Genomic DNA, 15,746 nt, shown 5'->3' with positions numbered 1-15,746 from the left:
TCACCCCCAGGAATTTGGTGCTGCTCACCTGCTCCACAGCAGCACCATTGATGGTCAGTGGGTGGGAGTGTTGGGTGTGCGTTCTCCTGAAGTCGACAACAATCTCCTTTGTTTTCTCCACATTCAGGAAGAGATTGTTGTCTGTGCACCACGCGGCCAGCTGGTTCACCTCCTTCCTGTAGTGGGTGCTTGAACATGTCCCAGTCTGTAGTCTCAAAGCAGTTTTGGAGTGCAGCTGTGCTGTCCTCTGACCACACACGTACCTCTTTTGAAATCGGTTTGGTGACTTTCACCCGGGGTCTGTATGCCGGTTTCAGCAGAACGGTGAGGTGATCAGAGAGGCCGATGTGGGGGAGGGGGGAAGCCTTGTATGCTCCTTTGATGGTCGTGTAAACAAGGTCCAAGGTGTTGTTTTCTCGTGTTGGGAAATCAACATGCTGGTATATTTTAGGCATGACAGTTTTTAGGTTAGCATGGTTGAAGTCCCCAGCTACGATGAGAAAGCCATCTGGGTGTGCTGTCTGCTGCTCAGAGATGGCCCGGTACAGTTCACAGAGTGCCTCCTCTCTGTCCTTGTTGTTGGAACTGGGAGGGATGTAAACAGCGACTAACAGGATAGCTGTTAGCTCCCTCGGGAGGTAGAAAGGCCGGCACTTCACAAACATAAACTCCGCCAGGGGTGAACAGTGTTTGTAGACCAACACAGCGTCCCGACACCAAGCATCACTGATGTAAACAATCACACCGCGGCCGCGAGTCTTCCCCCCCGCTAACCGTAGCTCTGTCCGATCGGTAGCATGTTAGCCGGTCGAGCTGAACAGCATGAAAACGTAAACACAGCATTCCCTCACCTCACGCTGGGTCGACCGGAGAAGTCTTATAGTGTCCATTTTATTGTCCAGTGAGCGTACATTAGCCATTAGCATGCTCGGAATAGCCGGTCTGTGTGGGCTAGCCGCTAGCCTAGCCCGGATGCCTCCGCGCTTACCTCTCTTCTGCTTCCTCTCACACCGCCTGCGGCATCTCCTCTCACACCGCCTGCGGCGTCTCCTTTCCAACCGGGGGGCAGCACTCGAGGCCGAGGTCAGGCAGAGTATTCTGAGGCCGCTAAGTTCCTCTGCAAGCGTAGCGTCCAGTGTTGTTGATGTTGTTGTTTTCTTGTCCAGCAAGAACTCACGACTATACTGTCTACTTAACAAACTTAACAAACTTGACGAACTTGAGAAAACATTAAAAACACTCGAAAAATCGGGAGAGTGTGGGGCCGCTGCGTCTGCACATGCCGCCATTTTGGCCTCCCGATGGCAAAGCTTTAAGGTGAAAGGGCTCAATTTTAAAAGAGATGCATGGGTTTTCATACAGAGAGTAATGGATGCTTGGAACACACTGTCAGGGATGGCATTGGAGGCAGATACCATAGTGACATTTAAGAGGGTTTGGGATAGGCACATGGATATGCAGGGAATGGAGGCAGATATAGATTATGTGCAGGCAGAGATTAGTTTAACTTGGCATTGTGTTCGGCACGGACATTGTAGGTCAAAGGCCCTGCTCCTGTGGTGAACTGTTGTCTGTTCTATGTTCTATAACAGGCAATGGATCTCTATAGCTACAACATTTAGTTTCTGTTCCAATATTCTATTCTTCATTTGGTTGCTAATGGGGAAAAAAATTGATCTAAAACATACACACCCAGGCACTAAAAGAATATTAGATGGACAGGGTAAATCACACACATTTATACACATTTACACATTTAACTCGATGGGCCAAATGGCCTAATTCTACTCCAATAACTTGTGAACTTGTCAATTTAGGAGAATCGACATGACCAATATTTGACACATGTGCCTTGAGGACAATGAGAGACGACATGCAAATCTCATTCATTCCCTTGCACCTTATATAATGCATTCACAGTGTTTGCTTCAGTGCTTCTGCATATGAGCTGCAGCAGTCTGGGTTAGGTCACTGCACAAGCCATTGATAGCAAGCATTGGCAATGTGTGATGGGGTCTCAAGACAGGTGGAAGGAAACAAAAGATATAGAGCACTAAGAGGATAAAACTGCAGAAAAAATAATCTGCGGATGCACACAGCACATGCAAAATATGTTAAATAAAGTGAGGGAGGGAACCAAATAAATGTTTAGCTAACTGTATGATCCTTTGTAACTCACTATCATCTCTTCCTGTGTCATTCCAGATTTCTTGAAGCGAGCTCACAACAAAATGGAAATTCTCCAGCAAGTGTTTCCATATCCAGATTCAAGAATGTTTGGCATTTCATTGAAAACATAGGTACAATACTGTGAATGACCAATGTTTTGGAATGTTTCAAGCTGTTACTTCTAATGCAATTTAAAAAAAAGGCTTTTGTCAATAGTTTCCTCCCTAAAATGAAACATTTGGGATTCAGTGTAAATTGAAACCTCCAATTTGTTTCTACCCCTTCCCCCTCTACCTTCCTCCACCCTTTCTGTTGATTTTACAATGCATACGTGTGAAACAGTGGCTGTTGGCCGTGGTGTAGTGACTGAACCAGGCAATGCGTGGGAGGTGAATTAACAATAGCACATAGTCATTAGCTCTAGGTGCTTCAGAAGGCTAAATGTCTCTTGTGTGTGTTGTTGACATTTTCCTGCTTGAGCAGGCTGAATAATTGTACCAATCCAATGAGGAGCAACATTTTGGTTCAGATCCACAATTATCTCAATGGAGTCCCGTCTCTCCCCAAATGTCCCTGTGCAGTTACCTGCTCCCCACTTCATCTCCAGCAGATTTACCCACGCCCCAGCACAGACATGCCCCAGTGCAAATGGTTCCGCGAAGGCACCAGTCTGGGTCAACTCCACGTATAAAAAAAGATGCAGGATTTCTGCTAATTGTGCAATTAGAAACATAGAAACATAGAAAATAGGTGCAGGAGTAGGCCATTTGGCCCTTCGAGCCTGCACCGCCATTCAATATGATCATGGCTGATCATCTAACTCAATATCCCGTACCTGCCTTCTCTCCATACCCCCTGATCCCTTTAGCCACAAGGGCCACATCTAACTCCCTCTTAAATATAGCCAATGAACTGGCCTCAACTACCTTCTGAATCCACAGATTCACCACTCTCTGTGTGAAAAAAAACTTTCTCATCTCGGTCCTAAAAGACTTCCCCCTTATCCTTAAACTGTGACCCCTTGTTCTGGACTTCCCCAACATCGGGAACAATCTTCCTGCATCTAGCCTGTCCAACCCCTTAAGAATTTTGTAAGTTTCAATAAGATCCCCCCTCAATCTTCTAAATTCCAGCGAGTACAAGCCGAGTCTATCCAGTCTTTCTTCATATGAAAGTCCTGCCATCCCAGGAATCAATCTGGTGAACCTTCTCTGTACTCCCTCTATGGCAAGAATGTCTTTCCTCAGATTAGGAGACCAAAACTGTATGCAATACTCCAGGTGTGGTCTTACCAATGCCCTGTACAACTGCAGCAGAACCTCCCTGCTCCTATACTCAAATCCCCTCGCTATGAATGCCAACATACCATTCACTTTCTTCACTGCCTGCTACACCTGCATGCCTACTTTCAATGACTGATGCACCACGACACCCAGGTCTTGCTGCATCTCCCCTTCTCCTAATCGGCCACCATTCAGATAATAGTCTGCTTTCCTGTTCTTGCCACCAAAGTGGATAACCTCACATTTATCCACATTATACTGCATTAGAGATTATACATTAGAGATGGAGCCTTGACAGGTCGATAGTTTGCACCTGTTTGTTTACTTTAAAGATACAGTGAGGAAACAGGCTCTTCGGCCCAGTGAGTTCGGGCCGACTAGCGATCTATCCTATACACTAGGGACAATTTTATAATTGACAGAAGCCAATTAACCTACAATCCTGTATGTCTTTGCAGTGTGGGAGGAAACCAGAGCACCCAGAGAAAACCCACGCAGTCATAGAAACATAGAAACATAGAAAAAAGGTGCAGGAGAGCGTACAAACTCCGTACAGACAGCATCCGTGGTCGGGATCGAACCCGGGTCTCTACCACTGCGCCACTGTGCACAGATGGGCTTATCATTTGTAATTTCCATTTCCTACCATCAACCATTTTGAGACTGGAGAGTTTTTTTTATCATCTGGGTAGAATCTCTGAAGATCTTGCAGATGGAGACCCGATTCAACCCCCCTCCCTCCCCTCCCCCACAGATGCTGCCTGACCCGCTGAGTTCCTTCAGTACTTTATTTGCTCATTGGCTTCAGAGAAAACCGTGTATTCTGAAGACTGTCCCGCCATCAAAGTTGCTCACTTATTACAACCATTGTGAACTCAGGATTTCCTACTCAGTGCCATTCAAGAGACATTACCCTGTGTTAATGTTACTCCATTCCCCACGCTATGATCCCACTATTCCCCTCAATACCATCTTGCCCCCTGCCTCCCCATCATTCCACAACTGCCTCTGTCTGGAGCTGGACAGGTTGACGCTATAGTAATGGAGCTACACCTGTCAAGGACACTTCTCATCCCCACAGTGCTCATGACAGTCCATCCATCCTGCCCTCTCCCCTATTCATACACCAGCAGCCTCACGGCTGGAGATATCTCCTTGCACCAACTTCAGAAGTCACGCGGAGAGTAGAGTTATCAGAGTTAGTACACCAAAGGTATACCCAGCATGGGAGGTTCTGTTGCTGCACGGACTCCATAACTCCATGGATTGTTCTGGTAAGTTGTATCGGAGCAGAAGATGCCACTGCCAGCTCAAGCCAACACCACTACCATGCTCTGGGATTTCATGTGGGTAATTATCAATAGGGATGTTGGCACAGAATCATTGCTTCCACAACTGCTTTCAGAATAGGCTAGAGCGAAACATCATTCAGATCCTCACCTTACACACACACACACACATACACCACCGAAACACACACACACCACCTTAACACACACACACACACACACACACCACCGAAACACACACACACACACACACACACAAACACCACCGAAACACACACACACACACACATACACAAACACACACACACAGACACACACACACACATACACACACACACACACACGCACACGCGCACACACACACACACACACACGCACAGATACACACACAGACACACACACACATCTCTGAAGTGGCTGAACAGGAAAGTCAGTTATGTCGGTTATGTCAGTTTCTGCAAATGAATGAAAGAAATGTAGCCGGAAGGGTGAGTGGATAATTTACCTTTTGGCCATGAATTGGGTACTGGGAACCATCCTTAAATGACTATGTTTCATTTCACTTCCCTATGGGAACAATGTTAGAAGCTGTTGATTCCTTTGTAATGATGGCAAAGGTTAATTGCCGACCAGCCAATCTAAAGATCAGAAGCTTGAGCCACATTCTGCATTGTGCATCATTTTAAATAGGTTTTTATGTTCCAATGTTATCTTCACCGAGTCTTTGAGGGACAGGAAAATGCAATCTTTGTAAGCCACCAGATCTCAATGGATAAGTATATTGCTTGTGAATGCTTCAGTTTGTTTTATGTTGGAACAAGGATCAAAATGCTAATCCAACTACAATTTGACTCGATTCATCATGCAATGTTCATTGGAGCCATCCATATGAAAAGGAAATCAATAACATAGATCTCAGACTTTTTTGTTTCCATTGACCTGACAAATTACCAAGGGTTGTAGCCAATATCAAACAAAATGCTTGCATGGCTGATCAATCTCAGGCACCAAAAATATATTAAAAAATGTAAGGCACTAATTTGTCTTATCCCAGAACTTCTGTATCAAGAATATCGGGAAAAGAGTATGTATCAAGATATCGAGACAAGGCGGATGCAGGATTGCACTGAAAAGAACAGGACGGAATTTGCAAATGAAGCCACACCTCAGGAATTGAAAAGTGACACCACTGTTCCTGCTGAAAAGCCATCGCAGCCTGTTAAACTCAGTTCGAGTACGAATAACCTGGGCATGAAACTATGGCAGAACACAGAGAAAGTAAGAAGCAGCACAGTGTTGAGTACTCTCAGTCGCACAGAAATTAAACTCCAAGAGGTAAGAAAGGCAGATAAAATTAAGGCCTGTGACTAGTTTTACACTCCAATGTGTTATTCGTTCCAGAATCACTTTGACCAGTCTGCAAAATGTTTCCCCATCGATTCATTTTCACAAAATCACAAAATTCATTTTTGCAGCAGTGAATAAAATGAGGCATTTGAAATGTCACATTTTTTGGACAACAAAATCAAGCTCAAAATCAGGCAATAAGATCACTGTAAATCCCATACATCTGATAAAAAAAAGATTGGGAGCACTGAAAGGGTGTTTTTTAAAAAATTGTTCGTAAAACAATAAGCCAGAATACTTTAACAGCATCTTTCATTCCCATGACTTGAGAATGAGAACAAGGGGTGCAGGCACTGAGGAACACTTTCACCCGAAGGTTCCCTTCACACTTGCACACCAACCTCACTTGGAAATATATCACTGTTGCTTCAACGTCACTGGGTCTAATTCCTGGAATTCTCTTCACTGGAGTGCTGTGGGAGTATCTTCACCAGTAGGACTGTGGTGGTTTAAGAAGGCAATTCATCACCACCTTGCCCAGTGTAATAAATGACTGAAAAAGTGAGAAAAACAAGTGCAATCTATGTGGTGCCTTGTTAAAGGTCTGGACTGGCTTGAATTCATTATCCAAGGTGATCTTGTGTCCTGCAATTCCAAATTTGTCAAGGAACAAATATGAAAGGTTGATTTTCAGAGTTGGAGTTCAGGGTCTATTACATATTTGAATATTCCATGACTTCGCTACTGACATTGGTCACACATGAAAATGCAAGAAAGGTTAATCACTGTCACTAAAATCATGTTTTATTTTATTTGAGCTTAGTGATTTAAGAATTTATCAGTCAACCAAGGAAAGAAATTATTGTTTTATTTGGTTTACTTTGAAATATTTGAGAATCCTTTCTTCATACATTAAAATTCAAGTCATGATGTAAGTGGGAAACATGTCGAAATCTTCCTTCACAGAGGTGGGATATTGAAAAAAATCATAGTAATTCTCTCCAACAGAACATACTTTATGAAGGTCTTGGGTTTACTGAGCATTTGTAAACAGAGAATATTAAACTTGCCACTTACTCTAGAGGTTAGATGGATGATGATGTCCATAAATGAGATAGGTGAACAAAGGCCACTTATAGATTGGCACTACAACTCATAAGGTAAATATCAAATACTCATATTTTAATCATATCTTATATGGGAGAATCCATATTTAATCTATAGAAGCTCAAGATCATCAAATAGGACAATACGTGTAATGGTCACTGTTTACAAGCAAAGTTCATCCTTTTGATCCCAGTGCTTACCTACTGCTTCTGATGTTTCCCCAATGGATAAGGGAGAGCCAATGGATGTGGTGTATCTGAACTTTAAAAAAATCTTTGATAAGGTCCCAGACAAGAGATTAGTGTGCAAAATTAGAGCACATGGTATTGGGGGTAGGGTATAGACATGGATAGAGAACTGGTTGGCAGACAGGAAGCAAAGAGGAGGAATTAACGGGTCCTTTTCAAAATGGCAGGCAGTGACCAGTGGGGTGCCGCAAGGCTCAGTGATTGGACCTCAGTTATTTACAATATATATTAACGATTTAGACGAAGGAATTAAATGTAACATCTCCAAGTTTGCGGATGACACAAAGCTGGGCGGCAGTGTGAACTGCGAGGAGGATGCTATGAGGCTGCAGGGTGAATTGGATAGGTTGGGTGAGTGGGCAGATGCATGGCAGATCCAGTCTAATGTGGATAAATGTGAGGTTATCCACTTTGGTGGAAAGAACAAGAAGGCAGATTATTATCTGAATGGTGTCAGGTTAGGAAAAGGGGAGGTGCAACGAGACCTGGGTGTCTTTGTACATCAGTCACTGAAAGTAAGCATGCAGTTACAGCAGGCAGTGAAGAAAACAAATGGAACATTGGCCTTCATAGCGAGAGGATTTAAGTATAGGAGCTAGGAGGTCCTACTACAGTTGTACAGGGCCCTGGTGAGACCACACGTGGAGTACTGTGTGCAGTTTTGGTCTCCTAATTTGAGGAAGGACATTCTTGCTATTGACGGAGTGCAGCGTAGGTTCACCAGGTTAATTCCCGGGATGGCGGGACCAACATATGATGAAAGAATGGATCGACTGGGCTTGTATTCACTGGAATTTAGAAGGATGAGAGGGGATCTTATAGAAACATATAAAATTCTTAAGGGATTGGACAGGCTAGATGCAGGAAAAATGTTTCGGACGTTGGGGGACTCCAGAACCAGGGATCACAGTTTAAGAATAAGGAGTAGGCCATTTAGGAATGAGATGAGGAAAAAAAAAATTCACCCAGAGAGTTATGAATCTGTGGAATTCTCTGCCACAGAAGGCAGTGGAGGCCAATTCACTGGATATATTCAAGAGAGAGTTAGATATAGCTTTTAGGGCTAATGGAATCAAGGGATATGGGGAGAAAGCAGGAAAGGGGTACTGATCTTGGATGATCAGCCATGTGTGTAGGAAAATAACTGCAGATGCTGGTACAAATCGAAGGTATCACAAAAAAACTGGAGTAACTCAGCGGGTCAGGCAGCATCTCAGGAGAGAAGGAATGGGTGACGTTCCAGGTCTCGACCCGAAAAGTCACCCATTCCTTCTCTCCTGAGATGCTGCCTGACCCGCTGAGTTACTCCAGCTTTTCGTGACACCTTGGATGATCAGCCATGATCATATTGAATGACGGTGCTGGCTCAAAGAGACGAATGGCCTACTCCTGCACTTATTTTCTATGTTTCCATGTTTCTATGTTGCTGTCAGTTTGGATGTTCTCAGCCACAGTGTGATTTGGAAATCTGAAAAAAAACCCAGTAGCATGAAAGGCAAGTCTGCATAAGGAATGAGAAGTAAATTAGGAAAACAAAGAGGTATTTCTGGATGTAGGTGGAGTGGGTGAAAAAAGTCTTTACACTCCAGATAACAAGAAGAAAAGACAGGCTGCTTTAGTAAACTGGTGGGGAGGTGGGGATATCTGTCTGCCTTCCTGTGAAATATGAAAGTTTCTAATGTACAGATGCACTATACAGACGATGGAATTATATGTAAACCTGCTCTAACAATAACATAATCATGTAGACCTATTGCAATCATTCTGTACAATCCAGATACATAATTAATGTGGGAGCATACAGGGTATGTATTCACTTCATGATTTTTTTTAAAATTGGTGATATGTTTGTATATAAAATAAAGCACTTAAAAGGAGAAAATCAATAGCCACGTTGTACATTTTAATTGTGAATATTTTATGAACTGAATATACAGAAATGCATTTTAATCACTCAACGACATTTTCTTTAGGCGATGTTTGAACTGGTCACATCCGAAGCTTCTTACTACAAGAGCCTGGAGATCTTAGTTTACCACTTCATGAAGTCTGAGCAGCTCAGTGAGATACTCAGTCCCATTGAGAAACATCATATTTTCTCCAACATCCTCGATATCAAAGCAGCTAGTGAACGGTAAGTGAAAGGACACCAAGTCTTTTAAACTTATGCCAGGCCAAAAAAGTCTCATTGATTTCATCTGAAGGAAAAACTTGCATGATCCATGGAATCATATTTTGAATGGTTGATCCCATTTAATGTCACAACTGAGAGTTAACCTCTGATATATATTTTGAACATGATTCAGGATTTATCCACGTCCTGGTTCATATCCAAAAGTCTCCTACTTGTCTTTCTGTTGACTGGTTAGCACACAACAAAAGCTTTTCACTGTGACAATAAACTACACTCAAACTCAAATGTATACAGATTACTTGGCGATTAAGTTTAGTTTAGTTTAATTTAGTTTAGATTTACAGCGCAGAAACTGGAGCTTTGGCCCACCGAGTCCGTACTAACCAATGATTCCTGCACACTAACGCTATCCTACACACACTAGGATACAATTATAGTGAAGCCAATTAACCTACAAACCTATACGTTTTTGGAGTGTGGGAGGAAACCGGAGATCCTGGAGAAAACCCACGTGGATCAGGGGAGAACGTACAAACTCCAGACAGACAGCACCAATAGTCAGGATTGAACCCGGGTCCCTGGTGCTTTCAGGCAGCAACTCTGCAGCTGTGCCACCGTGCTGCCCTTGGTGTTATTATTGGGAAGCGTGTTCTGTACAGATCAGCTTCTGCACAACCTGCACTTCAGTTACATTTGGGCTGAGTTAAAGTTGCAAAAGGAGTTTATATGAGTCATCCGAGAATAATAGTTTTGAGGTTAAATTGCAGGACCAGCAAGGCAGAGACCTGGATTAATGAGCTGGAGACATTGGTTCAAATCCCAACACAACAGCTGGGAAATTAAATACAATTAACTAACTAAGTGTTACACAGATGCTAGGAGTTCTCAGTATTTGATTAGCAATAAATTGATTGCCATTTACAGTCTTCCCTCAGCTGAAGAACCAGTACCTTTCTGTACTGAACATTACTTGGAAACAATACTAAGAGAAACAAGGGCACAAAGTGTACTCTGTACATATCATGGACAATTTATAATGCATTTGCCCTGTGGTTCCTGTGCCAAAGATCGTCTCCGGCACAGAGGTAGAGTTGCTGCCTTACAGCACCAGAGACCTGGATTCAATCCTGACTACGGGCGCTGACTGCACAGAGTTTGTACATTCTCCCTGTAACTGTATGGGTTTTCCCCAGGTCCCACAGCCCAAAGACGTACAGGTTTGTAGGTTAATTGGCTTCGGTAAAAATTGCAAATTATCCCTGGTGTGTAGGATAATGTACAGGGTGATAGCTGGTTAGCGTGGGCTCGGTGAGCTGAAGGGCCTGTTTCCACACTGTATCTGTAAAGTCTAAAGTCTAAAAGTTCAATCTCACCTTCTGGCACGAGGTCAGTGGCCCTACAGGTTACGACTCTTCAAGTACAATCCAAGCACAATACTTATAAAATGTGACTTAAATTTCTGTCTCTACCCCCCATTTAGGCAGTAAGTCCAGACCACTACTGCCCTTTGGGCAAAAGATCTTACCTTCATGTCCTCAATGGTTCTTCAACCAATGATCGCTGTTATATCTGGAGTGTAAAGTCTAAACACCAGACCATCACGATGAGAGTTTCTCAGGACAGTGAGGGGCCCAACCATCTTCAAATGCCCTTCCTTCCACCATAAGGTCAGATCTGGGGATTTATTCAGATGATTGCACGATGTTCAATTCCACCCGCATCTCCTCTGGTAATGAAGCAGACCCAAGCCGTCTCCATGTTGTGCCGGTGCTGGAATGAGTGAACGGCTGGGTCAAAATTCTTTAGTCAGAGGGTGGCGAATCTGTGGAACCCATTGCCATGGACTGTGGCTGTGGAGGCCAAGTCAATGGATATTTTTAAGGCAGAGATTGACAGATTCTTGATGAGTAAGGGTGTCAGGGGTTATGGGGCAAAAGTAAGAGAGTGGGGTTGAGAGGGATAGACAGATCAGCCATGATTGGATGGCGGGAGTAGACTTGATGGGCCAAATGGCCTTATTCTCCTCCTAGAATGGAATAAGATGAAAATCCTGAAAATTCCTGCCCTACTCTCCTGCTCTAAATGGGCTGTAGCAGTTCAAGGAGGATTGAGGGTAATGAGGGAATGGCAATGAATGCTTGCCTTTAACCCCCGAAGGACTGTAAACGAGTGTAAAATGAATTCCTAATATACTTATAGAAGGAGATACTTCTCATCTCCTCCAGGTATTTCATAATTTTACCCTGCTTTAGTTCTTTTCATGTTGAGCTCTCCCTGTAAGATATTTACATTGATACCATGTGTCACAGTTTTAATGTGAGAACAAAGGTCCATCAGCAACAACCTATCAACATGTAGATACCTCACCTCACAATCTTTAACGATGGTTGTCAAACCTTACTGTTTATTGTTTTCAGATTCTTTCGGGATCTGGAGCTCCGTGTGGAAGAAGACATAGTTATCTCAGATGTCTGTGATATTGTGTACGAACACACAGTTGACTATTTTAACGTTTTCATCCCATACGTCACGAACCAGAGCTATCAGGAGGCCGCCTATCGACGATCAATGTAAGCTTCATTGATGTTTCAGTGTATGAAAAAGAATGGAATTTATAATAGTTATTGTATTGTGTGTGTGTGTGTGTGATAGAGACATAGTGTGTGAAAACAGACCCTTCGGTTCAACTTGCCCACACTGACCAACATGTCCCATCTACATGAGTCTCACCTGCCTGCATTTGACCCATTTCCCTCCAAACCGGTCCAATCCATGTACCTGTCTAATTGCTTTGTAAACGTTGCAATAGTACCTGCCTCAACTACCTCCACCGGCAGCTCATTCCATACATGCACCACCCTTCGTGTGAAAAAGATACCCCTCAGATTCCTATAAAATGTGTCCACCTTTACCTTAAACCTATGTGCCCCCTTCACCTTAAACCATGTTCATGATTCCCCTTCTCTGGGCAAGAGATTCTGTGCCTCTATTTATCTTGTGTGTTTGTGTATGTGTACGTGACTAAATGGATGTGTGTGCCAACAAACCTAAAGATAATATCTCGCTCACATGCATATTATTTTCTGGTGTTAAGTTTGAGGAAACAGATTTGAATTTTGAAAAAACATGTTTTTCCCGCCTGCCAGCGACCCTTCATCAAGCCATAATTATTCAGCTCTTACGATTTTATGCTGGATGAAGGGTCATAAGACACAACTACAGTAAAAATAGGACCAGGAGGCCAGTCAGCTTCTCAAACTTGCCCCACCATTCAATATGATCATGGCTGATCTCCACTGGCCTCGAGTCCTTTCTGTGCTTCGCAGAAGCTCATCTGTAGAAGTCGGTGAGGGTTGATGGGGGACATGTTGAACTTCCTAAGTCTTCTCAGGAAGTAGAGGCGGTGTTCTTTCTTGGTCATTGCTTTGATGTGGCTGGCCTACACACAGTTTTGCAAACCTTGCAAAAAAGGAGTACAAATTTAGTCCTTCTCGCCTCCTTTCATTTATCAGGTTTCACAATCCCAGGGAATCCAGATAAGAGTGGGCCAAAATGTAAATGATAAAATAAAACCTAGCCATAATGTCCAAATTGCAACCCCATTTCCTAAGACTAGATCGGCCACTGACTATACTCCCCTTTCTTGAAACCCAAGGGACTGATTTGGTGCAGGTTGAGGTACTATTCTACAGGCTTTGCAGTTGAACCTCTGGCATGATCACTACCATCCTGTTTTGAGAGTTAAAATTCAACCCTTTGACATAAAACTTTCTTTTCAAAGGGAAAACAACCTTCAGTTCCGTAATGCGATGGCTGAACTCGAGAAGGATCCCAAATGTAGAGGCCTGCCGTTCCCCTCATTTCTCATCCTTCCTTTTCAAAGGATAACACGTTTAAAACTACTGGTACAGGTAAATTACTTGAGAACACTGAAAATATATCTTTGCTTATTAGTGTAGTGATCATTACTCCATATGATGAAGGCAATCAACCATGTTCGTGGGACATCAATAACACATTATTCCAAATTGCTGGATTGGGTCAAGTACTTCACCACTTCTATACTGCACAACAAAATGTAATTTAGGAAAAAAGCTATTAAATGTCAATGTGTAAATATTTCTCAACTATTATAAATAATATATTTTTAACATGCCTATTTAATGAGGGTTCCCTTTCAAATGGGACATAGGAAGATACAAAGTGAACATTTTGTTGCTTACAGCTACTTTCATAGGCCACTCACTTTGAAATGCACTGCGTCATGTTAAAAAAGCTATCAAATGTTGTTAATGCATAAATATTTCTCAACCATAGTAAATAATATATGCTCAACATGCTTACTGATGGTTCCCTTTCACATGGTGACACGGTGTGAACATTTTGTTGCATTCAGCTTTTTGATAGATGACTCACTTTGAAATGCACTGTCATGTTTCCAAAAACTATGCACAATAGACAATAGACAATAGGTGCAGGAGTAGGCCATTCAGCCCTTCGAGCCAGCACCGCCATTCAATGCGATCATGGCTGATCACTCTCAATCAGTACCCCGTTCCTGCCTTCTCCCCATACCCCCTCACTCCGCTATCCTTAAGAGCTCTATCCAGCTCTCTCTTGAAAGCATCCAACGAACTGGCCTCCACTGCCTTCTGAGGCAGAGAATTCCACACCTTCACCATTCTCTGACTGAAAAAGTTCTTCCTCATCTCCGTTCTAAATGGCCTACCCCTTATTCTTAAACTGTGGCCCCTTGTTCTGGACTCCCCCAACATTGGGAACATGTTTCCTGCCTCTAATGTGTCCAATCCCCTAATTATCTTATATGTTTCAATAAGATCCCCCCTCATCCTTCTAAATTCCAGTGTATACAAGCCTAATTGCTCCAGCCTTTCAACATACGACAGTCCCGCCATTCCGGGAATTAACCTAGTGAACCTATGCTGCACGCCCTCCATAGCAAGAATATCCTTCCTCAAATTTGGAGACACAAGAAATTGCCATTTTTCAAACATAATTAAATTAATTTGGATTTGCCCTGTGAACCTAAACCACTTAAGCAGTGGGGATTTAGATTCCCAGCAAAGCTAATTACGGCTTATTGTGGTTGACTGAGCCCCATCGATTCTTTACTGGTAAACTCCTCCTGGAGGGAAGCAAGATAATCGAGATGGAACTTTTTACATAGGTTATTTTGCTGCCCCACAAAGCTGGTATTTGTGCAAGAAAAATATAAGTCAACATTTTGTTTTATTTTTAAGAAATTGCTGCTCGGTGGTTTATGTCTTTAAATTCAACTTTGTCAGAATATCTTGAAAATAGCCGAGGAAGAGTCAAAGAGGGAAAACACAGCTGTGACGGCACATAAAGAACTTGAAAAGGTACAAGGCTAATTTCTCTTAACATTTTAAGTCAACTTTCTTTTCTCACTTCATTGTCATGGTTTTACATGTGGATAGTACTGCAGTGCAAACAACATTATCCTAGTGTTCCTCATCTTCATAACATTTCCACGAATTCCAACATTTCTGCTGCATTTTTCCAATATTTTCAAAGTTTACAATAGTTTGGAGGCTAAGTGACTCAATGACTTTAATGGTGATTGGGGTTCGTTTATGAAGCTAATCTGTCTGGGGGTGATGTAAATAAAAAAAGATGGAGAACAGAGAAGGAGAAGTTAAAAAAAGAACTGTGCAGGAACTGTGAGATAGAAAAACACATTTAATGTCAGAAATCTGAAATTAAAATGAAATAATTTCCACAGAGTCAGTCTGAAGAAGGGTCCCAACCGGAAACGTCACCATCCTCTTTCTCCAGAGATGCTGCCTGACCCGCTGAGTTACTCCAGTACTTTGTGTCTATCTTCGGTATATACCAGCATCTGAAGTTCCTTTCTACACATCTGTTTGTTTGTCTCTCGCACTCTGTTCTCATTCATCTCCTTCCATCTATGCCTTCTCCATGCAGACCATGTGAGACTGTCAAGCCTTTACCCCCTCTCTCAGTTGACAACCCTCTCTCACCACTGCACAAATATTCCATTGTTTTCTCAATGTGCACCTTAAAACATATTTGATATTTATTCTAAGAACTCATTGACCTGTGTCATAAGGTCATAAGTTATAGGAGCAGAATTAAGCCATTTGGCCCATCAAGTCTACTCCACCAT

The 15,746-nt window shown here is 42.8% G+C and overlaps 1 protein-coding gene across 5 annotated transcripts in view; it reads left to right on the top strand.

Moving 5' to 3' along the window:
* The window catches only part of ngef (neuronal guanine nucleotide exchange factor), a 69,262-nt gene that overhangs the window by 34,096 nt on the left and 19,420 nt on the right, over positions 1-15,746 (top strand). For all 5 annotated transcript variants that reach the window (XM_078410799.1, XM_078410803.1, XM_078410800.1 and 2 more), the window contains 6 exons: positions 2,206-2,300; positions 5,796-6,076; positions 9,417-9,577; positions 11,995-12,147; positions 13,359-13,488; positions 14,884-14,958. In XM_078410799.1, coding sequence (XP_078266925.1) covers positions 2,206-2,300; positions 5,796-6,076; positions 9,417-9,577; positions 11,995-12,147; positions 13,359-13,488; positions 14,884-14,958 — 895 coding nt within the window. The remainder of the gene's footprint in view (positions 1-2,205; positions 2,301-5,795; positions 6,077-9,416; positions 9,578-11,994; positions 12,148-13,358; positions 13,489-14,883; positions 14,959-15,746) is intronic.

Source organism: Rhinoraja longicauda, chromosome 13, assembly GCF_053455715.1.
Source record: "Rhinoraja longicauda isolate Sanriku21f chromosome 13, sRhiLon1.1, whole genome shotgun sequence".
Lineage (NCBI taxonomy): Eukaryota > Metazoa > Chordata > Chondrichthyes > Rajiformes > Arhynchobatidae > Rhinoraja > Rhinoraja longicauda.
The sequence above is the reverse complement of the archived record's forward strand: the minus strand, read 5'-3'. Positions and strand labels throughout refer to the sequence as shown.